Genomic DNA, 23,937 nt, shown 5'->3' with positions numbered 1-23,937 from the left:
ATCTATGATGAAAATTACCGACCTCTCTCATCTTTTTAAGTGGGAGAACTTGCACTATTGGTGGCTGACTAAATACTTTTTTGCCCCACTGTATATTAATAAATGCATGGCTATATTAACAAGGGAAATCATTCCAAAACACTACATTTAACATTTCTCAGCTATCCAGAAGGTCTCATTAAGTTTAGAGGTCTTTAAAGGGATCCACTTTGCAGAAAGTTGACAAACTTTTACTAAGAGCATCAGTTTATGTGCTTAAGTTGCTGAAGTTCAAACTTCCACCTTGTTATACCACAGACAGGTAAAGAGAGTATTTCGGAGTAAGGACATTTCATTGACTACAGTTGTACAGGTGGCATCCTATGATAGCACCATAATAGAGTTTACGGAGCCAAGAGTGACCCCTTCTTTCACAATTGCTTTAAAATACCATCTACATAACATTTGAAAGGAGTGAATAGATTTAGCAATGTATTTAATGATTTAGTCTTAAGATGTGCAAACCGGGTTGAAGTAAGCATGAACAGCGGTGTGTGGTTATGTTACCCAAGTAGGACCATTTTCGGTACATTTACTAACCTTAGGACCAACAGGTCCGTGGGGAACAAAGGCCAGTCTTAATATAATGGACCTCCATGTTTTAATGTTAGGGAGACTGCTTAAAAATACTGTGTGAACTAACTTGAGGAATATACTAGTAATAGTTTGGGTAAATGTCAGGGTTGGGCATAAACACCAGGCTAGAATGATAAAAATCAGAAAAAGCAAATAATGTAGTTTTTGACAGAAATTTTCTTTTAAATCATTTTGATATACAATTTCACGTCAAAATTGACTGAAATTGAAGGCAAACTTCCAATGCTGGGTGAAATGCCTTTTACAATTTAATTTATTTAAGGGATTAATAAAGTGTTTTTGAAACCCAAAAAGATAGGGTAAGAAAGTATGTCACTTTATCACAATTTGTTATCTTCCCTTTGCTGGTAGAGATTGTACTTAAATAGTTACAAGACTGCAAACTTTTAGTTTATGATTAAAGCAGAATTTTACCAGAATTTCCCCATTGTAAGACAAGAGGATTTTCTATTTCTTCTAAGTAAAATGGCAGAGGGGCATTTATACGTGATCCATAAACCCAAAAATGTTTCCTCTCAATTTGGATCTTTCCTGTTTATTTGGGAAACAAACAACGACTAAACATTAGGAAGAAAAAGGATGGCTTGATTTGACTCAACTACAAGAGTATTGTGAAAACATTTTAGATCACCAGTTACACTTCTATACCTAGTAGTTAGGGAATGTTTTCGCAAAAAAAAATAAGCACACTAAGCTCTTAAAAACTGGCACCCATTTCTCAAAACAAAAGGAAAGTTCTGAATAATGAAGTAAGCATGTTCTTGCTGGAGTTTTTCATTATTTTTCCTACCCATAACACGCTCAGCTGCTCAACTCAACTTCAATAAACCGAACAGGTGCAGGAATAAAGGAAACAGCAACAACTTTAGAGATATTTAAGAGCATTTATTGGACGTTAAATGCCACATAACTAAAGCAAAGGGAGAGAATACATCACCTGGAATTCTTCATGAAGTTCAAGGCAAACCTTTACCAGATCATGATTTTAACCACTATTGAGTGTCAATTGATTCTCATACTAGGTTCCATGAAAGCACAGCTCCCACAAACCCTCAAGCTGTCTTCAGATCATTTGTAAACAAGGCTCTGATTTTACAGCTTCCTCCAGGGCTCATCACGATGTTGTGCATTGATGCAATCCATTTCTCACAGTCATTGACCAAAACATCCCTCAACACAAGGACCATCTCGAGGAGAGCAGATCTCTGTTGAACACATGAAGTAGATCTGAAAAGGACAAATAACAAACCTCAGGGATTCCAAAGACTAAAAGAAGATCAATGATGTCATGTTAGGAAAAGAAAAACAAGCAGTTTTCTCAAATTGTAAGAATTTTTTTACTCCAGTAAAATTAGTAAGTCACAAAGCACCTAAAGCCTAAAGGGAACTAAAGTGAAGAATGTTAGGATCTGTGTGGAGGACTTTTAGAAAGCAGTGGAGGGGGGAAAGGAGGGACCTGATTGGCTAATCCACCATCCAATCGGTGCAATAAATAAATACAAAAACCTTTTTAACAATTACAGTTTTTAATGTGGAGATGAACTATCATCCATATAACAGTTTTAGCACCGGAATGGGTTAAAGGTATACCCTTGGTAACAAATTTATTGACGATGCAAAAGTTATAGGAAAAATAAATAAATTGGGGAAAATGCACAACACAAATCCTGGAGCTGTCCAGATCAGATAAAATAAACAGCTTATGCACAGAGAGAAGACAGTATTTTGTGTCGTTCATGATGGCAGTATCTATAGACTAAATGGTCTTTGAAAAAAATCATTTGTGTGATAAATGCATTTCAAAGTCCATCTACTGGCTGTGATCCCAGGAGCAATTGACCTTTCAGCACTTAATGCTCCTCCCAGAGCTGTGCAGACAGAGGTGCTGCTCCTTTGTCAAGCTTGGTTTTCTTGCACTCTCTTCCTTAACTTGGTTAAATGTTGGTTGCTTTATACAAGCAGATAAGCATAAATGCTGACCAATGGGTGCAAATCAAACATAGCACTATATCATTATTAAGTAGAAAGTAGTCATTAAAAAGATTACTTAAGAGTAAAATGGTAGTTCTGAAATGGCTACTCAAGATCTGTTTGATTACATAATTTTACACATTAAATTAGATTTTTTGAGCAGACAGTTCTGTTCAATTTATGCCATTTTCAATTATAAAAAATATATATGAATATCATGATTACAAATTAAAGTCCAACAGAACACAGTTTAACACAAACCTATAAAACCATTTATATTTATAAAATATGAATTTCCATCTACAATGTCTATTGTTTACTGTTGAATTGTTCCAAGTTAGTCGTGGAGGTTAAATCAGAAAATTCCCTCCAGAGTAGTGATTAAGTAGTTATTTCACTACTTTAATCTCTCTGCCTGCTAAGATTCCTTTCTTCCCTGTTTCCTGCTTGTTTACCTTCTTTTAAAATGAACTTTTCATTTCTTAGCCAACATTGGAGAAAAGTTGGACAGACCAGAGACTCCCTTGGATTATTAGAAATTGTTTTCTAAAGGATTTGCCATGTTACATGACCAAGCCTAAAAGGACACATTGACACCAGCTAATCTGCACAAGATGCCTCCCATTACCACAGAGGACTTGAAAAATCTTACAAAAAATGGCTGTTTAAAAGATAAAAACACATTTGACTAGAAGTAGATATGAAGTGTTAGACCAGGGACTACGATATACAACTATGCCTGTAATCCTAAATGGCAACAGCCAAGGTTATTTGGAGGTTAATACTGTTCACAATATTAGGGTCTGCCTGTGACCCCAAAGAATGAAAGCTCATAAAACAAAAACAATGACAAGACATGTTTTGCTGCGACAATCCTGAAGACAGAAGTGCAACAGAACTATGCAATACTCTTAGAAACCTTGGTTCGACCCAACATGTTAGGCAGAAAACCGACAGACACGGCAGACTTTTAAATCATAATTCCCAATGACTTAACCATAAAGACATAAGAGAAAATACATCTTTAAGGATGGTGTTACTGAAACCTTTAACCAGATTTACTCTTTAATTAGCTCTCGATCCATCATGAGCTGGTAGATAAGTTTGTATTCTAAAACCTCAAAAATCTATAATTTTTTACTACTTGAAGTGAAGTTTGTTTATGAGAAGACAGAGCCCTCACTGATAAAAAAATGAACACTGGAAGTATTGAAAATCTGAATGCAGGTGTTGAAAGTCTGGACTGTAGGTTCACTATAAAGACAGACTTTACAGACCTTAACCACCAAAAACAAATTTTCTCTAAGATAATTAGCAAAAACGATGATGTCTTAATTGCCACAGGCTAACAAACCCTTCTGTAACTGTAGCATCTAAAATCCACTCTACCAAAGCCTGCAATGAATTTACCAGTTTCTTCAATGTAAAAAACATAAGTTTGGTTTGTACATCCACACAAGGTCTAGTTCAAAAGCTGTTTTCAACTAAAACTGAACTTAAGTTTCCCAATTTCACCAAAAATTACAAGAATTTCAAAAAAAAAAGGGTATATAAATTAACCTCTTCTTCCTGCTTTGTTGACGTTTTACCAACAATTTACTGTAAGAAAGCTCTGTCATAAAATTTGATTCAATTGAAAAACAGGTTAGGGTTGAAAAAAAACATAGACCCCTTTCCCTCTGGCAAAAAAAAAATAAAAAAATGTCTTTAAACCCGGGAATAATCAGCTTTAAGTGAGAAACAGAACAGCTCACTGACCCGCGTCAACCAACTCTGCATGCGACCTGGGTTAAAAACAGTCTTCAAATGGCTCGGCTCTGTTCATCATACAGTGGGATCAGGGTGGACCTGGAGTTTGTTTAATTAAAATATTTTCAATATTGGTTCCTATGAATTTGTCCATATCTGTGCAGAGTTCACAGATTGTCCATGATCCAAGCTTGAATCCCACTTTCATTTGTGGTCCTAACAGCCAGTTTGGCATGTTCACAGAACAAAACACAGTTATTAGATACAATAAAAAATGCATGTATTTAAACAAAAAATCAAAATTCGATACCCAGTCCCTCCATTGATTACTAGTAGTGTTTTTTTTTTTGTTCTTTAAGTGTATCAGCAATCAGTGGCTAGAAGAAAGTGTCAGGCCTAGTAGGATTGTCAAAAGATAGGAATTTCTGTTGTACCTCTAAGCAATTATCGTAAACTTAAACAACTTTTACTGTGATTTATTATACACAGTGTATACAAAACTAAATTTTGTTTAGTACAGCTTACAAGGCAGTAAATAAGAATTTAAATTCCATAAAGTGCAGCAGTGATCAAATGTAAATGGCATGGAAGGAAAAAAAAAATGCAAAAAACGCATTAATATGGAAGTTCAGAGCAGCAATATATATGGTGCAAATACACAGTTTTTGGTTTGGCGTTATCAGTGTGATGCAGTCTGTGACATGATGGCAAGTTTTTTCAACAGTTCAACTGTCTAATGGCGGTGGGGAAGAAACTGTTGCAGAATCTGCTGGTCCTGCATCGAATGCTGCAAAGCCTCTTCCCAGAGGGCAGCAGGGAGAACAGTCCATGGTGGGGATGTGAGGAGTCATCGATAATGTTATCTGTATCACGCTTAGGACAAGAGAGGACTCAATAAGGGCTTTGGGTTAAATGAATAAAGATTTTATTTTTTTAAATAATCGAATTAGATGCAGGCCTGAAAATAGTAGTCTCAGTGACAGCCAGGTATTCCAAGTGTTTGACTTTTTTTTTTGAACCGACTAAACTGTAACATCCAGTCCTAAAAAAACCTCAAGACCATGTCCCCTTGTACAGAAGGACCCACTCACATTTATAGCGAGATAGTTTTCTTACCTCCTCATCTGTGTCCTGGAAGTCTCCATCAGGGAGGAACTGAAAGGTGCGAATGGTGAAGCGGCGTGTCTGACTCTGAGGAGAAGGGGGAGTTGGTTCCGACAGAACGGTCTTCGGTGGGGCTGGATCCAAAGGGTTGGGGCATCTGGAGAATGTTAAAGTAATGACATGAGCATTTTAATTCTAGTAGAAACTGCTTTCTCGGCTGTGGTTAGATTTTTGTCTTTTTTTGTAGTGGAGATGTTATTGCATACCCGTTGTAAAGCAACACCCACACAGCTTTTCCAGAGCGGGGGTAGGCCACACAGAAGTGCACCAGCAGCACTAAACTGGGATCTGGGGAATTGAGGAGGCGCACTTCAAGGTGGAGAGGTTTCCCCAGCAACATGTGCAGAGGTTGGTGATACTGTGGGTAGTAACTGCTGTACTGGGCATCTAATAATAGATGGAAGCAAAAGAAGAGAACCTTATACGTTTAAATTATTTTTGTGTGTTTAACTTCCTCCTTAAGGAGGTATCAATACTTTATTACAAACAGGATTTTTTAAAAATCTTTAATAGGTGGGGAAAAAAGAAAACAAATGGATTCAGCTTCAGACAAGAAAAAAAAACAGGTTTCTATAAATACTTGTATCAATCTTGATAATCAATCATGCTTTAAACAATTTAAGAAAGGGAATAATTTGTTAATCAGGATTTGACCGGTTATATACAGTGTGATGTTCGGGCCAAATCTAAGCATTAACGAAAAAGTTCAATTAGTTATCAATTGCAGATTAGAAATTTTGACGGAATGGGCATTCAGGTGGCGCGGTGGTTAGCTCCACTCTCTCGTAACCCCTTTCCTGTCAGCCTACCGTTAGAAAAACGAGCCACTAGTGCCGTAAAAACTCAAAAAGAAAAATTTATGGGAAAAAAAGTCCTTAGGTTGAAATAGAAGCTCTGAAGCAGATTAAATCTTCAGAGTGTTTACAGCCAAATGTGAGCTAGACATTTGCATCTTAAAAAGCAACAGAACCTCTTTGATTTGAAAGGAAAAAAAAAGAATCCTTTTACCTTTAGCAATCCTCAGCTGGACTCCAAACACTCCCTGAGTATGAACTTCAGGACCAAAGGTGGGAGTTTTAACAACGTAGCTCACACTGAGCGCAGTTCCTGGAACATATCGGCATTCCACCAGCAACCTGAAGATGATGGATCAAACACCTTTAGGGCTAAAATATTTTTCCTTGTTATATTGGTTGAAAGAAGAAAAATATAGACCTGGTTGAGAAAACAAAAGACAACTAGCAGACAAACAGGAAGTCTCAAATAGCAGCACTGGGAGATCAGAGCAGAGAAGCAGCTGTTTAGGCTTACTGGTTGTTTTATTACTCCCCAAGCATTCACTGGAACGGTTCAGGAGGAGAGCATCTGCTGTACAGAGTTTCTAGCAAAGTTCAAACTTCTTTTTTCACCAAAGATAATCACACTCAGAACTGATGCAGATTATAAAAACAATAACAGAGACCATAATGTTTCCCTTTTTCCAAATATCAATATTTAGTAGAAGCCAAAATCTAGATCTAATTCTAAAGCTGACTAGACTTCTTACTAGGAATGCATTTTTATGATTAAAGCATGCGACATCATGTATTACTATCATTAAAAAGAATATTTTTGGACTTAAATTTAGGATGTGACATGCAGACTTTTATAGATTTATTATGAATATAATTAAAGCATATGTTTGCTTTGATCTTGGCTTCTTATGATAACCCACACTTCAGTTTGTCCGAAAATTACTTGATGCAAAACCTATTTAAGTTTTTTTTTTTTTACAAAAATTTCAACCCACCAATGAGCATGTGTATGCAATGTCTATATGTGCAATACAGTCCCTCAGTGATTTATGTAAAAGGAGCCCTGACTGATTACTGACCCAATGCAGCCTGGCATGAAGGCAGTTTGCTTTATGGCTGCTTTAGCTGATCAAACTGTTGGTTCTGCCTACTCCAGCTTCCTGTTGGCAATATTCCATATACTTTTATGGGGTTCAGGTCAGGCCAGTTTGTTCAATGCAAAAAATGTTAATCTGGGCAAGTAATCTTTTTTCTTAAAATAAGTGCATATTTTTTTTAAATTGAGCAGGAAAATGAGACCCTTTATCAAAGGAATAAGATAAATCCCAACTACTTCCTTAAAAAAAAAACCCAACACTCTTTGAAAGGAAGCTTATTTTTAAATGACAGCTCACCCAGTGTTCTACAAATAATTATTGTCTCCTGAAAACAGGAGATAACCTTTAAGCAAAATGTATGAAGCTGGAGATAAGGATCATTTGCTGTGAGTGCAGCTTGAAGCATCACACCAACCAACTCAAACTCCATGACAGGCTTGGTGAGATTCTTCTACTTAGGCAAGATGCTCTGAATATCTCTGGTTTGGGAGTGACAGTAGCAGCCCAGGTAATCCATGTGTGTGGGTGGAGGTGTGTGAGAGGTGGCCCTTGGTGCCCTGGGCCCCACCACAATCCACCCTTTGTGAAACTCCAAACTTATAAATGAGCTTTGTTTTTCAATTCCAAGTATGCCGTCATCTTACATTTCTTGATTTCATTTTTTTTTCTATAGCAATTTTACCCTTCACTAAACTTTTCATTAATATGCTTACATGCAGCTCCTACTGGAAGAACATATAAATGTAGACTGACCTGATGGGTGAATCTCTTGTGATGGTTCCATAGTTGAGGCGGACAGTTTGTACGATGTTTGTAATCTCCACCATGTACACCACAGTCTTCCCCACCATCTATAAGGGCAGAAGCAGGTTTTAAACACAAAGGGGGGGGGGGGGGGGGGGGGGATTAAATATCTCCATAGTCAGGACCTGTGTCTTTAATTTATTAATAACCCAAATGTACGAACTACATTTAATTCTACTTAAGTAGCAGCAATTCAAGATAACTTTGAAGTCAAGACAATTCAAAATGCTTTCTTTCAAGAAAAAGGTTTATATAAAGATATAGTTTAATCTGAATACATCTAAATCATTTAAATGTTGAATTAATTTAATTCCAGTTTTGAACCAAATTCTGTTCATCATGCCAGTTCTCTTTGTGGTAGGGCTGGACAATAGGTGTCAACCAGATTTTTTCTCATACCAAATCTTTCTCTCCCCCAAGATTCATAAGATGACAAATGACATACATTACTTTTAAAACCTAGCTTTTATTTTAGTCATTCCTTATTTAAAGGTAACAAAATCATTTATAGCCATAGTGTTACACAATATTTTATGGGTTATGAGTGAACATTAAGAAAACAAAAAGTGATGAACCAAAGTCACTAACTAAAGATGACCAGAGGATGAATTGATGAATAAAAATAAACTGATTCAAATTTTCCTAAAATAGAAAATGAAATCAAATAATAAATCAAATGATTGTCCAGCCCTTGTTACATTTTGCCACAGAAAATATATGGGTCAATCTAATGCAAAAATATATTTTTTGCCATTTATTCAAATTCATGCACAAATTAATATTTCATGCATCTAAGTAATTCTCATGAGTTCTGCTCTATGAGCAACAGCCCCCACCATTCCTGTAAAAAAATAATAATAAAATTGAACTACATCTACGTAGAGCTAACGTTACCCTCCTCCAGGAAACACCTAGCTTCAATATGCTGCACCTGCACAGTAATCAAACACCCACTGTCTCAGATCAGGGATGCAAAGCACATCACCTACTGTCTTACAACCTGGCCACAGGCAAATAAAACCTCACTAAAACCTTAAGAATCTCTTTACAAACAGACAAAAATCTTGGACTAAAAACCATCAAAATATCACCATTGTGACATTTTACTAAAACATAAGCTTTTAAGCTGGGAAAACTATCAAGTATGCAAACCTGTCTGTTTTACAAAATAATCCACGGTCTGCCATCTCCTCCACTCAGTTTGTAAAAATCAGGAACACACCAACAGTAACACATGGGTCGGCTAGAGGAGACTTTGTTGTTCCTCTGCATAAAAGTGCTTTTAGTCAAAGAGCCTTTGTAGTTACAGCATCTCAGGAATGGACCTCTATCCCTCAGATCAGAGAACTTACAACATACAATTATTTCAAAAAGCATCTAAAAAAATTGGCTCATAACACATCAGTCATGTCAGCATTAGTTGAATGTCTATCATTAACAAGCCATGCTGCGACCTATGTCTCTGCTTTGTGTGTGTATGTATATATATATATATATATATATATATATATATATATATATATATATATATATATATATACATACATACATACATACACACATATACATACACATATACACACACACATAGTTTAAATGTTTTATTCTATTTTATGAAGCTCTGTAGTCCAGCGAACACTTATTCTGTATTTTGAAATCAGTTTTGAGGAGTTATAGCTGTTTTTATGTCTTTTTATATTTGTATTTTACATTGTAGCATGCTTACTTACATTTTTTTTTTTTTACAAAGACAATTTTAAGATCCGTACAGGGACAACAGATGAAAAATAGCCTTTTGGCTAATTCTGGTGCATTTGCAGGACTGCTTTTTAACGTACACTGTCCCTGTCAAATAAATAAATTAAATTAAATCTTTTCTGCTCAAAGAGAAAATGTGATTCTGTAGAGGTTGCATGACACAGTGACCTCATGGGATGGAATCCAACATGGAGAGCTGACATTGCTTCAAAAGGCCAGGGGGAGCCTGTGTGCAGCAGCCTCTCTGCAACCAGTGAGACCCAGGGCAACAAAGGCTACAATGTAGCTTACCACCAGCATGTGAATGACTGAATGAATATAGTTATAGTTAGTTAAGTGCTTTGGAATTCACTTGACTTGAAATGGTGCTCCATGAATACAGGCTATCCATATACCAGGTTAAAAGAAAACTAAAATTTTGTGACAAATGAGTACTCCATATTATCAAATGCAATAGTCCATTATAGGTATGTCTATAGATAGTTCCTGTGTAAAATCACATATCAGGATTGACTGTCACCAGCTAGAATGTTGGTAGACTTGGAAATCTTGATTGCAAAGATCATTCACCAAAAATGTAAAAAAATAAACTCCAATAAGGGTGTTCAATAAAAAAAAAAAAAATAAAAAAGCAATAGAGCATTTTTAGTATTAATGGACATTTGTGAAGGGACATTGGATTGAATGGAGCAGACCTAACTTTGTGTCTCAGAGTAGCTGGAGGCCCCAAACTGCAAAGAGAGAACTTGTTCCCATGGTGGAGCACCTGCATCTATATCATATATCATCTTATAAAATGCAGAATGTTGGATGCAAAGGTATAAAATAGGCCTGCACTACATTCTGGAGCAGTGGAGGAAAGCTGTTTGTGAAGAGATGAATCAAGCAAACTGAAGTCTGGTGTGTGGCATTTATCTGACTATCACACCAACACCATGTTTTTAGGAGCTGAGCTTGGCCCTTTGGCTGCAATAAAGACAACAGTTTAGCACAAAATTTGAAATTTCCCTTTAAACTTTATAGGAACATTTTGGAGATGCAAAATCACACATTCTGAGAAAGTTGATAGTTGATTGGATTATGAAGAAAATGCCGATAAAACTTTCTTTAACTCCCCAATCGGTTTATTCATCAGACAGTGATGTTTCGGGTGACACGCCCTTCTTCAATCTGGCCTGAAACATCACTGTGATGAATAAAACAATTTGTGAAGGTAAGCTAGTGTGTGGATCAATCTTTTTCATTTTGTTAACAGTTTGAAGATGGCATGTTCCATTAAAAGGACTGTGCACCACTGCACAAGGCAAGGTCCTTAATGACATGAATGTGCAGGTCAACAAGTTCATCTGAACCAAATTCTCACTGATTTCTTGAAGTGGTAAAACAGCCTTGGGTTGAAATGAAGCAGAGACTGAGTCAGACCTTCTTATTAAACATCAGTCTATGATGGTGAAGAGTCTCAGTCACCCAAATCATTGTCAATCTAAAATCTAAAGAAGTTCAGCATGGTATCTAGTGTTTCTTCTGTGTTTATTTCCTCCACTTTCTCTTGCATCTCTGCTATCCCTCTCCTGAAAATGTATATGGATGCATGCCAACAACTGGACAATATTGGGTTCAAGAATCCATGTAGAATAAAAACAAATTTACAACTCTTAGCTTGGATATATAAAATTACATTCATAGATTTTATTTTTTCCCCCTTTTTATTGATTATGATATAAAATGATAATACATTTGTTTATCAGCACTTTTAATTAAACTAATATACTTTACAATGTTATTGAAAGCTTTAAAATGTGGTGGAGGAGCTGGAAGTTTGATATGCTGCTTTATGGAGCCAAGGTTTTAGGACGGCTGTTACAGTTATTTGAATGTAACTCACATTTTGACTTTTAAAAAAAAAAAGTGTTATGTCTTTTTTTTTTTCCCCCAGACACTCTGGCTGCAAGTCTAGTAACCAAACATACACACACGCATATGAGACCAATTCAAAGATTTGTGAAAATGAATACACCTGATATTACCACCCTTCTAGATTATGTGATCCAAGAGAAGAAAATAAAAGCCTAATTTACAGTAATGGACTCCCTCACTAACTGTCGACTTTTGCAGACCGTAACTCCCGGACCGGTTAAGTTTCCTCAAAATTCCAAAACATACCAGAAAACAGATAAATGCTTGCGACCCTACAGTTCTAATTATGTTAGCACTAAGACTTCAGCAGTGCATTGACCGTCCAATCACAGACCCAATTTAGTGGAGCATAAAGTGAGCTTCTCAGGAGTGACAGCGAACACAGCTACTCACACAAGAAAACATGGAGGGCCAATCAAGAGCTTGAGGGTGGTGTAAACTCAGAAGTGGGCTTCAGCTTGAGCAGAGGTTTTTTGCTTGGCCCTAGTGCTCAACGAGTGTTAGAGTACTGTAGTGTAACATTGTTGGACAGTAAAAAGTGTAGGGGACCAAAACGGACTTTTGAAAAAGTGCAGGGGACATGTCCCCGTGCCCCTCCCCCAAATTACGTCCATGCTCCAAAGCATGCTGCTGCCACCCCAATTTTTCACCATGAGGGGGTTTTCTGAACACATACATGTTAAAGAACACAAATCTCCTTTGTCATTTAGAAAAATTATTTTGGTAACACTAAATGACAGGAAAAGTCTGGGTGGATTTAATATCTATAGAGGAAAGGTTGTGTTTTTATGCAGTGTATACAAATGCCCACTTTCAGTTCTATAAAATAAAGCCACAGACTTTTTATAACTTTGGTATAGACAATGTACATTAAAGGAATTCTTACAATTTTCCCCCATGATTTATGAATCTCACCACTCTTCGTGTCCCACAGCCATCCATTGGGATATTGAACAATGCATACTCAGGGGTCACTCTCTGAGGCTTGCAGGTGGAGTTGTTGGCAGCAACCAACAGTGCAGTAGAAAGAGGGGGGTCCGTGAGGGAGGCGGGTACAGAGAAGATCATGTGGCGGTCAATAGTGCACTCTGAAGGGATGAACAAAGACACACAAACAGATACATGCACAGTTACCAAAAGGTTGCATGAACAAAAGGTCAGAAATCTCAGGAGGCAATTGATAACGAGACCCAAGCTTCTTCCAGCCTTTTCACATTCTGTGTCACTGTCGGCTTGACTCATACTGTGAATATGCTTCCCTTCACACACCCACCAGCTACAGTACGTTTCTGTACTCTAAACAGCTCGACTGCACTTAGCTAAGTGGCGTGAAAACGCCAGTAGGGATACAGAGTGCAGCTCACCATCCATTGGGTAGTAGCAGGCAGGGGGGTGCTTGTTGAAGCAGCAGCCCATGGAGAGGCACTGTGTCTGGGATATAGAGCTGGACCCGCAGGGGAGGCGGTATTCGCTGTGAAGGTTGCACTCTGAGGGGCAGCACGACAAATGTCAGGAGCACAGCTGAAACAACAGATAGGCCTGGACAAATTGAACAGCCTTTTAGAGGTAAAATCTATCTACCATGCTCAGACCTCGGGTTCACAATCGGACAGGAAACCTTTGCCTCCTTTCTTCCACTTGGTGTTGTGTAGAGGATGCTAATAATGTACATTTGATCCTTTGCAAAAAGAAAAATCAGTGACACAAATAGTTAATACATGCATAAAGTAGTCACTTGCTTGAAATGTCATGTGCTCAGCATGAAATCTGAATCAATACTTGCCTGCACGCTCATATGACAGTGTGAATGCAACTGGAGAAACAAATGGATTTTGCCATCCTTGGCCTCACTTGCATAATATCCACATTCTTTAGGAGATTCATGGAGGCTCATCTGGTTCCCATCGGTGTCTGCAATATATTTGTGGCAAGCATACACCAAAATATTTCAGTGTAGACATTAAATAGAACAATCAGAGCTTTGCAGGAAGAGGCCGAGTTCCTCAGACACAATAAAAAGCAAGGCTTTTACTCCCACAGCCGAGTCTCTGAGCTCATGCAGAATTAATGGCAAGCAGACACACCTTTAAGAACTATTTCTGAAATGGGTCCAGGGGGAAGCACGACCTTCATCTGCTGGAAGGAGCAGAAGACTTCAGTCATGGTGACGACAGAAGGACCAGGCTTTCCCTGAGTGGTGCTAGGAGGGGTGGGGAAATCCCAGGGAGTAGATGTTGGAGTATCGGGAGTGATTTGATATGGACACTCCAGATCCAGAGTCCGATTCTGCTGGGTGGAAAAATCCCAATAACGTATGGGTAGGGAAATGGTGGTAGGAGTCTGAAGAAGAAAATATGAATTAATAAAACAAAAACTTAATAAAAACACAAAGTTGAAAAAAAAAGTGAAATTCATTTTTTCTTTAACTTTATTTGTAAAACATTATCTAAACCTTTTTATTTACAAAACATCCTGTTCTTTACAGCTAAGAAGAATAAAGAGACAAATAAAAACCTACCCTACCCCATATTTCTAAACATAGGGGCAGACTAAAGAGCACTAGAAATCAGATTCATTTTCAGATCAGTAAAGCTTAAAAAAAACTTGATTATTAAAATGTAAATGTAAATCAGTCTGTTAGGTAAATCTCTGAGGCTAAATAAAAAATAAAGTTTTTTCTTGTTTTCTCTAAAAGAAAAGCTGCAGTTTCAGCTCAAATGTTCTCTCTCACTCTAGAACAGTGATGATCAGACTGAAGGATGATTTTTTTTTTTTTTACTTTAAAAGTGACAAGACAGATTTTTTTTATCCTGAAAACATACATAAGCTCAGTAAATGAATACACTAGTAGATTTGGTAATAGGAGTGACCTGTAAGTGACTGTGGCAGGCTGGCAGAGGAGAGTGGAGAATTACACCGAGGCCTCCGGTCATCTGCAACATGTAACCACAGAATGGAGACGCACTGGAGATTGACTCCCAGGACTTTAAGGGGTCTAAGAAAAGAAGACGTGCCCATTAGACCTTCGAACCCAAGAAAAATCTCATACTATCTTTTAAGGTTACATATTTTAATGTGCACCTCATTACTCCATTTCACTGTATTCTTGTTACTAAAATTGTAGATTTTTCCAAGCTGTGAAAGAATTACAGCCAAAATATACACCTTCAGGTTCATTAAAAAGGGAGTTTTTCCTTTCCACTGTTGCTACAAGCATGTTTGGTGTGAGGGATTGCCTTTGAGTCAATGAGTCGATGCAATCAGCTGGTTTTCCTTAAACAGAAAACTTTGAATAAATCTGACTGTATGATCTGGTTGAATTGTACAGTGCCTCGAGATTACTTGTGCTGTGAATTGGCGCTGTATAAACAAACTGAATTGAATTAAAACATGACATCTATTGATACCTGTAACCTCATCACTGAACACAAATCATGCGGGACATCTTTAGAGAGTCACACTTGCCTCTGACAAAGACCTCTTATGTTTACATAAAAACTGACCTTTGATCTGGATGGTGTTTGGATCGGCAAAAGGCAGGAAAGCAACCATGTTCTTCTCCAAACACTTGATGATTGACTTCTCAGGGCTGATTGACTTTGGGGTTATGGTGGGAGAAGTGGCCTTGGGATAGTGCGGGAAAAGGGGATGGAGCTTATGGTAATTTGCAGGGTAGAACGTACCATGACTGGCTAGAGGTCTCTTAGACTCCTGATTGACTAGTGGCAGATGTGGAGGTAGCAGAAACTGAAAGGGAGTTTGGATGTTAGATTGGCTAGTAGGATAAATTGGATTATCAGGATTGCCAGATGGTGGAGCAGCAACAGGATGTGAAGCAGAGTATGAAAGTGCTTGCTGATGATAGAAGGACATTGGATTAAATGGAGCAGAGTGATGCTGGGGATTCAAAGGCCCTTTAGGTAGAAATGAAAGACCAGATAGAGGAGCTGGAGCCTGGGTCACTGGTTTAACTGTGTTTACAGGGTAATGATGTTTCTGGTGATAGTATTGAGGATAATATGGACCTGCTGGAGGTTTGTGATGATCGTCAACAGCTGGATTCAACTCCTGATGAAAGAATGGCACATAGGTATAGAACGCTGGATATGGATCCTGAGATGGGGAATCAGGTAACTCATGTGCTGAATTATCCTTAAATTGAAAATGGTGAGAAAGGTATCTGGGATTACTCCCTAATGGTTCAGATCCAGAGCGGTACTGGTGTATGGATTCAATGGTTGGCTGAAGGGTCTGTAAAGCTCGAGGAGAGGTTTGTGGTAACTGCTGGTACTGGAAACCAGAGTAGTATTTCTGATAGTGTGGATTTTCTATAGACTGCTCATTACCTGAGGCTTGACGGAGGGGATTAGGAGTTGTAGTGGGGACAGGGCTGATTGGATGTGGGAGGTTTAAGGGAAGAGGGTCACCATGGGAAAGAGGTTGATACTGGGGCAGGGAGGGGGCATAGGGAATCTGGGAAGGGACTGGGCAGGAGAGAACATATAGTAGATCATCTAATGTGAGGTGAAGGTGAAGACCATCCTAGGGAGGGAAAGAAAAGTCAAAGTTATTATTGAGTGAGCACTCTGACAAAGTTTATTTCAATGAGCGACCTTACGTCAGTGGTGATACAAGGAGCACTGTTGGAAATAAGATAGGTCAACTTTTGGGCCTCAGAGTCGACCTGGAATGCACATCTTTCAGACACAAAAGGATCCTTGGTTCCAGCCACTATCAAACACAGTAAACACCTCTGTTACCAATCCAGTAAAGGAGAGGGATGCTTCAGGCATCCAGCTCCCCATTAGGAGTTTTTGACTCCTAATTTTTATTTCAACAACATCTGTTAAAACTGTTGAAACAAACTAGTTACTTGTGTTTGCTAATCAGCTTTGATATTTTAGAATGTTGAATTTGATATTCAGAAATACTCCATGTAGTGTTTGGTGACTACGTAACAAATTCTTCCTAGTAATTGTATCTATGTGAATTGGATGACCTCAAAAACTTCTCAGATATAAATCACCCCCCTAATAAAACAATGTAAACAAGAAATCATTTAAACATAACCTGCCTGAACAAGGCTGAAAGGACACAGGAGGAACTGAATAATAGGCCATTCTAAGAAACTCCATCAGGTTGAAAGTCTTACACAAGATAGTTTTAAGACTTTGGGACAGTAAGACTATGGGAACCATCCAAAAAGAACAAAGACCATTTTTGGCATTCTCCAGACCTCTGTCCTCAGCTAAGGAGGGTTTATGAATAAATGAGAAAAACTGGGAAAGACTGAGACCCATGAGAGAATTTCAGTATTAAAACCACTGCCAACCAAGACCCAACTCGCATAAAAGAAAAAAAGACAGGATGATCCACAAGTATGACAATCAGATGTCTAAAGAGACCAAAAGTAGAACTTTTTCACTGAAGGGTGGCGCTTCATTAGTGCAGGTTTGTGCACTTAAAAAGTCATTTGTAAAATAACATCCATGTTTGTCAAAGAACACTACTGCCACCTACCGATTTGTGACATCACAGTGCGGTATCGGCTGTTGATCAAGTCCCAGTGCTATTTGGTGTTTGTCACTGTACGCCATTATCAAAGTCATCTTGAAAACCTATGAAAATGTTGGCTACATATGACGATGGCAAACCCTCTTCAAGTTGGCAATTCAACGACGAACCCGTCCGTGGAGGATCATGTATGAGAAAGGTAAAATAACCAATAATTTTCAATAGTTGTCACTTTATAGCTTTTGTAAATTTCAATGGGGAAGTCCTCAACATCTAAAATAATTGTTGATTGCAGGTGTGTATAATAGGTCCCACTGATTTTGCTTGTAAAGCGGGGAGAATGGCGCAAGGCTTACCGCACCCTGACCCCACTGCGGGAAGATGTCAGGAGTGAGGTGTTACTAAATTTGGGCAAAAATGGCCGCTCCCAGAATCAGCGGTTGCTACAAAAATTTTTATGTTTTTACTGATTAACGTGATATTAATTAAATCACTGCTAACATATTAGTTTTAAGTACAGATAATGATCTACTGATTATTCCTTGCTGACAGGACTTTTCCTTTAACATTTATTTTTAATTACAACCGATGACCTCCCAGTCCCAGCAAATGTTAGGGCTTTTTTTGATATGAAGTTATTGCATAAAATCAAATGTCATTCCTGTGCTGGTGATGAATATAACAATGGGTATGTTTATTTAATTGGCTGGAATTATGTTTTTTTTTTTTGGTAAGTCACCACCCTCCCAGGTCCTTTGCTTTGGACGCACTGATATCTATTCACTGGATTGCTGATAGCCTGGAAAAAAGTGAAGTCACCTGCCCACATCTTGTTACACCTCACTCTTATGGGGATGCGACATAAACATGCCTTTGTTTCACATTTGCAAAAACAAGCTGTATTCTAGCTCCCGAAAGATGTTTCTCAGGTAATTTTACAGTCAGTGGATGTACTAACCAAGAAAATCCACAAATACGCTGATGAATCCTATAGTAAACTATTTAGAGTAATATTAGTCTGGCCATCTCATACCAACTCGAAGACACTGACTGAGCTAGCCATCGACATTGTGTCTAAGGCTAGAAAATGGAAAGCGTAAATAGAAAGTAATTCACTATGAAATGTCAATGTAGTCATTTTTGATTAAATGGATGATGCTGTCGTTTTTGTAGTGTTTGGTATATTTCTTGTTTGAAAAAGTCCGGTGCTGAAATATATTGCATGTTATATTGACGAAAGAAGATGAATATATATGTATATTGGAATGTGAATTCACACTGCATGCTATATAGGGCTGGGTATTGTTAAAAAAATTTCGGTTCCGGTACCAATACCGATACCTTCACTTCGATACCGGTTCCTGAACGATACTTTTTTCGATACCAGTTTTATAATATCAATTCGAAAAAAAAGAAAATTACACAACATAAAAAAGTACAAATCTTGAGTTTTATTTTAAGCTCTGTTTTTCCATTTACATTTTTCCTCTTACATAAAAAAATAAATAATTCAGTGTCTAATATTCACTGTTACATTGTGAGGACCTTTTTACTTAGCAGTTTTCCTTTAGAAAAATTACCATGTCTGACAAACAAGCCCGTTGAATGGGATCCTACTGACAGCGCACCGCTGGTATGGGGGGGGTCTGAGCGGCTCCGACAGAAATATTGAAGGCAGGATGAACTGACTGCACTGATTACGTTTTCAGGTGGATTTTCCCACTTAAAAACATAATAAAACTACTTTATTCCCACTGATCACAGCAAATATAGCTGCAAGGCAAATAAAGGATAGAGTAGCTCCGCCCAACGCGCGTCTGACCCACTTTGCGACCGCGCAGCCAGAGCAGCAAAGCTTCTTCAGCAGCGCGTCAGAAGCTGGTACAAGCAGCAAAAATGAAGCAGCAGACGAGATTTTGCTGCTCTTGCTGCGTCCAGTTTGAAAGCAGCATGATTCACTCCGCTCTGGCTTTGCTCTGCCCACGGGCTGCTGAGAGGAGGATGGTCGCGCTGGCTGCGGTCCGCTCTTCTTGCAGTCAAACACAGAGCGACTTTCTGCTCTTAAATTATTTCCGTGCCAGATGTATTGCATTGTGCACTATTAGCATCAGTCTTAATAAAGTGAAGCCGCACTTTTGACCTGGGGGGCATTTTAAAGGGGTTCCACGACGCTCGCAACCAGTTCACAAAAGATACACATGAACCCTGGCTGTAGGCGTGACCACCTGTGTATTTTTCCTGGATGACGCAATCACCTTAAGTGTTCCAGCCAATCACCGAAACTTGGTACCGAAAGACGAGGCATGTTTCGATACTCTGTAGAACCGAAGCATTTCGGTCGGTACCATAAAAGTACCGAAGTTCGGTACCCAGCCCTAATGCTATATTATTAAAGGTATTCAATTACTGGATAGTGGATGTGTGTTTGTTTTCGTGTGAGCATACATACTTGTATGCATAAGATATGCATACATATTAGGGATGCACGATATAATCGGCCCCCTATCGGTATCGGCCTGTATCGGCCTTAAAACTGAATATCGGACATCGGCCACCCCACCGATATTTAACCCGATATTTGATCAGCATCTAAGTTTCTAAAGTAAAAAAAATAAAATAAAAAATACTACTACTTCTTCTTCCTCAAAAACTTCTAAAGACGAGGGAAAAAATATTGATACATTAAAATATCACAATATCTTCATATGCTGATATATTGCCATTTAAAAACACCATATCAATCTCTTTTACTAATGAAATATTGCTATATGTCATCGTTATGCAACGAAATCCCCCGAAAATTCACGAAATTTTGCCATATTTTTATATGTTGATATATTGACGCGGTATTGATCTATTTTACTAACAAAATCCCACAAGAATTTGCAAAATATCACGAGAATTTGTAACAGAACGATGAAATTTCACGAGATTCTGAAAGTAAAATAGATCGATACCGCGTTTTTAAAAATCTATTTCATATCAGCATATGAAAATATATTTGAGTATATTATTTTTCAAAGTGTCAGAAATGGATAACAAAACTGCTATTTTCAATGACTACTTATTTTTGTCCAGCTTTAACATCGGTATCGATATCGGTTATCGGCTACATGAGTTTTAAAATATCGGCATATCGGATATCGGCCAAAATCCCAATATCGCGCATCCCTAACACATATGCATACATTCTCTCTGAAAAACTTTTGAAACACTTTGGAGAGACCATTTCTTTGGAAAAGCTGCAAAAGTTCTGGGGGGGGAAAAAAAGAAAAGAATCCACTTTGGTTCATCCAAAGCTGTGTCTGAGCTGTGCCATTTCAAACTAAAAAAGCTTCGCCTACAACCCGTCCCTGATCTATTACGGTGTCTCGATTTCATAGAAAAGTTGAGCTCGTTTCATCTGCAGCAATCACCGCTCGGCTCTTTCCATGCGGCGCTGCTGTTGAACAACACCTCAGTCCTACCTAGTAGCACCATGAGAGAGCAGAGCAGTGAACACCCTCGCCGTGTGGGATGCACTACTGGACTCTATGTGTATCCACCTCGCTCGCAGCAGACACAGCGTGCAGTCTGAAGACAACATAAAATCCATTGTTTCCCACTCCAGTCCTTTAAGTGGAGGCATTACATTTGGAGTCTAAATAAATTAACTCATAAGTACTGTGCAATGATACTAAAGCTTCTAAAAAAATCTTTTTACTTTCCCTCAGTATCAATAAAGTATATTTTTATGTGAATAGAGTCTGTAAGAGTGCAAATAAACGTCCCAGTAATGTACTACTGATATAAAAAAATGTTATAACGGAAGCAATAATACCTGTCAAATTTTAGAGTTGAAAACAAAGGAAATTTTATACGAGATTTGCTGTAAGCCATCCGACTATCCCAGTCATGCTCCAGTATGCATTATATTTTTAAGACATGTACACACAAATCTAAAATAAACATGCGTCCACCAATTTCAGCCTATAATAAGGGGATTCGATTTTGAATTGTGATGCTAGTGACAGTTCTGTTTAGAGAGACAGATACATTTTTTTTATACAATTCTATAATACCACAATACGGGACATTTATAGGAGACTGCAAAGAAGAGAAAAGAAGGGTAAAATACAATATTTTCCCGGTCCAAGTGGGAGTCTTGGGAGCTATGGAAGAAAGAAACCTTACTAATGTTAGACAAAGTAACCAAAAGAAGTGTAAAGCTTAGCTTAGAGCTCCACTGTGGCCAAAGCTTGCAGACTACTGGGATATAGAAGTATTCCAGCAAACAAAATCTACATCCTATGATGTGTAAATACATCAGTTCATTAGTGACTCTGATTGCACCAAGATGCCTGCTCTAGGTGCAATCCTTTCCCAAACCATTTCAAATAGAATTCTTAATGAGAGTCTGCAATGAAGAATCACTTTTCTATTGAATATTAAATCCCATTTTAGGTGGATTGTATTAGTTTCCAGTTTGGAGAAGTTTGAAATCAAGTCTGAAACGGGATTTCTTGAGCCATCATTGTAGTGTACGTACCTATGACACCAAGGACAGGTACACTATGCTCTTGCCGCTGGACCTGTACTGCCATGCTATCAGCAGAGCAGAAGACTGTGGGAGCCGGCAGGGAGTACATGGGAATAACTGTGGATGCTGTGATTGGACAGGACAGCCTCAGAGGGCTTCCTAACCACAGCATTGGAAGCACGTGACTGCCATTCTGATAGAGGAAAAATAGACACCCATTACCTGGAGCATAATTTGATAATATCAGGCAACCTTTGCTCCTGATACCTCCTGTATGATGTAGCAGTCATCATATGGCACCATCATTTCCAGGTCAGTCCGTGACGCCTTCACCAAGTAGCTGCAGTAGGATGGCAGCTGGAAAATGGAGATGGGAGAAGCCTTCTCTGGAGATGGAAAAAAGATGCTTCAGGAATAAGTTAGACTACAAACAGAAATATTAAGACCCTTCGCCACACACAAAGAAAACCACAGCCGTCATTCTGAGCTATCCAAGAGAAGAAAAAAAAAAAAAAAATGGTGCTTGGGAAAGTAAAAAGCATAGATGGTTCTAATAGAAATGTAAATCATCCTGCTTTTCTATATTCTCCTATAGGGGGAAAACCTGAGTTACAGTTTATATTGACTAATAAGATGTCTGTCGTCTTACTTCTGTCAACTTGCAGGTGTGTGAACCCTTGACCGGATGCATGGAAAGTCATAGAATCATCGGCACACTTCACTAGAGGTCTCATGGCCTCCCACTCAGAGAAATATGGGCTGGAGTCAGACGAAAGGCCCAAAACCTTCCCCTGAATAACAGAAAAACCTAAAACAACAACAAAAATGTTAAAGCATAACGTTGAATCGCCTCTTAATTATATTCTAGACATATGTAAAATACAGACTTGTAGAAAAAAATGAATAAAATTTAAAGCATGATGGAGATGGCTAAACAGAATCCCAGGGACCCAAAGAATGATGAATTAGCAGACTGAAGACCTTAACATTTACAGCTCACATTAGTGGAAACACTTCAGGCTTACAGTACTGACAGGGAGGTCTAAGATTTAAGCAAATATTACTGTACCAAAGGTACAAAATGTGTACTATTAATCACTGAGAGGGGTATTAGTAAATTTAAGCTGCTGGTTTTAAAAACAATGCTTGTGTGCTATTAAAAAGAACATGGTTTAATTTAATAGTAGAAATCTCACTTATTTGTTGCATAAGACAGTGAAATTAATACATTTTATTTCATCTAAGGACACTGTACAACAAACAAACATAAAAATAAATAGGACATGCAATCAGTGGAGGTATGCAGTCTTTAACAGAGTATAGTTTTTTGTTTTTTTACTTTTTTTAAATCCCATTTTTAAATATTTTGGTTGCTTTTAGATAAGCTGTAACAAAGTTTGCCCTGACCTGTAAAATCTGCCTGGTAACCTTGTTTAAAGCCTTGAGCAGCTGATCTTCTTTCCTCCCTGACCTTCCCGGTGGTCCACATGGAGCTGCTGAGGTTTAAGCTGTTGCTGGTTTTATCAGGTTTTAGTTCCCCGACAGGTGGGAGTGAGTTAGTCGGAGGTTTAAAGCCAGACTGGAGCTCCAGGAGAGCCGACAGGCTGAATAAATCCCAGCTCGGAGTCCATGTAACCTGTTTAACGGCATGCGAAAGCCCCCGCTGACCGTGTGCAGGACTCTCTCCGCCCGCAGAAACTCCACGCAGGCCGGCAGAATCATTTTCCCTCGGTGCTAAACTAACCGAAAAACAACGCTGAAAAATAAATACACTTATAATAATCAATATTAAAAGTAAACGTAACTCTCGTTTTGGATGGCAAGTCATAGCCGCTCATAGAAGCTCCTTCCTAATGCGCGCTCTCTGGCGCACCTGCACGTCAGTCAGTTAATTAGGACTCATTAAGCCCGAGCCAATCACAGAGCAGCGGGAGACGCGGTGGTTTTATCTGTAGGCTACTCGTTTCCTTTCTTTATGTAATTTGCTTTAGCTTCTTTTTTGAATCTCACGCTT

The 23,937-nt window shown here is 38.4% G+C and overlaps 1 protein-coding gene across 1 annotated transcript; it reads right to left on the bottom strand.

Annotated features, from left to right (window-relative positions):
* Positions 1-1,507: 1,507 nt before the first annotated feature.
* Positions 1,508-23,732, bottom strand: LOC119788490. Its single transcript, XM_038292847.1, has 17 exons — positions 23,331-23,732; positions 22,573-22,731; positions 22,191-22,309; positions 21,933-22,116; positions 16,509-16,621; positions 15,394-16,432; positions 14,761-14,885; positions 13,975-14,230; positions 13,674-13,801; positions 13,472-13,568; positions 13,255-13,377; positions 12,806-12,978; positions 8,165-8,262; positions 6,529-6,656; positions 5,727-5,907; positions 5,473-5,617; positions 1,508-1,863 (listed from the first exon to the last, which is right to left on the bottom strand). Exons 1-17 carry the CDS (start codon positions 23,410-23,412, stop codon positions 1,789-1,791), a joined length of 3,225 nt encoding a protein of 1,074 aa, XP_038148775.1. The 5' UTR covers positions 23,413-23,732; the 3' UTR covers positions 1,508-1,788.
* Between the last annotated feature and the right edge of the window lie 205 nt (positions 23,733-23,937).

This window comes from Cyprinodon tularosa, unplaced genomic scaffold (genome assembly GCF_016077235.1).
Source record: "Cyprinodon tularosa strain WSP-4 unplaced genomic scaffold, ASM1607723v1 ctg318, whole genome shotgun sequence".
Lineage (NCBI taxonomy): Eukaryota > Metazoa > Chordata > Actinopteri > Cyprinodontiformes > Cyprinodontidae > Cyprinodon > Cyprinodon tularosa.
This window is presented reverse-complemented; position numbering and strand designations above follow the sequence as displayed.

Bases quoted from the DNA above. Each gene is read 5' to 3' on its own strand.
- LOC119788490 (XM_038292847.1), bottom strand. From the start codon at position 23,412: ATGTGGACCACCGGGAAGGTCAGGGAGGAAAGAAGATCAGCTGCTCAA. The intron at 13,569-13,673 runs GCAAGTATTGAT...CTTTTTGCAAAG, and splicing joins ACTGTCATATGAGCGTGCAG to GATCAAATGTACATTATTAG. The intron at 13,378-13,471 runs GTAGATAGATTT...GCTGCCCCTCAG, and splicing joins GAACCCGAGGTCTGAGCATG to AGTGCAACCTTCACAGCGAA.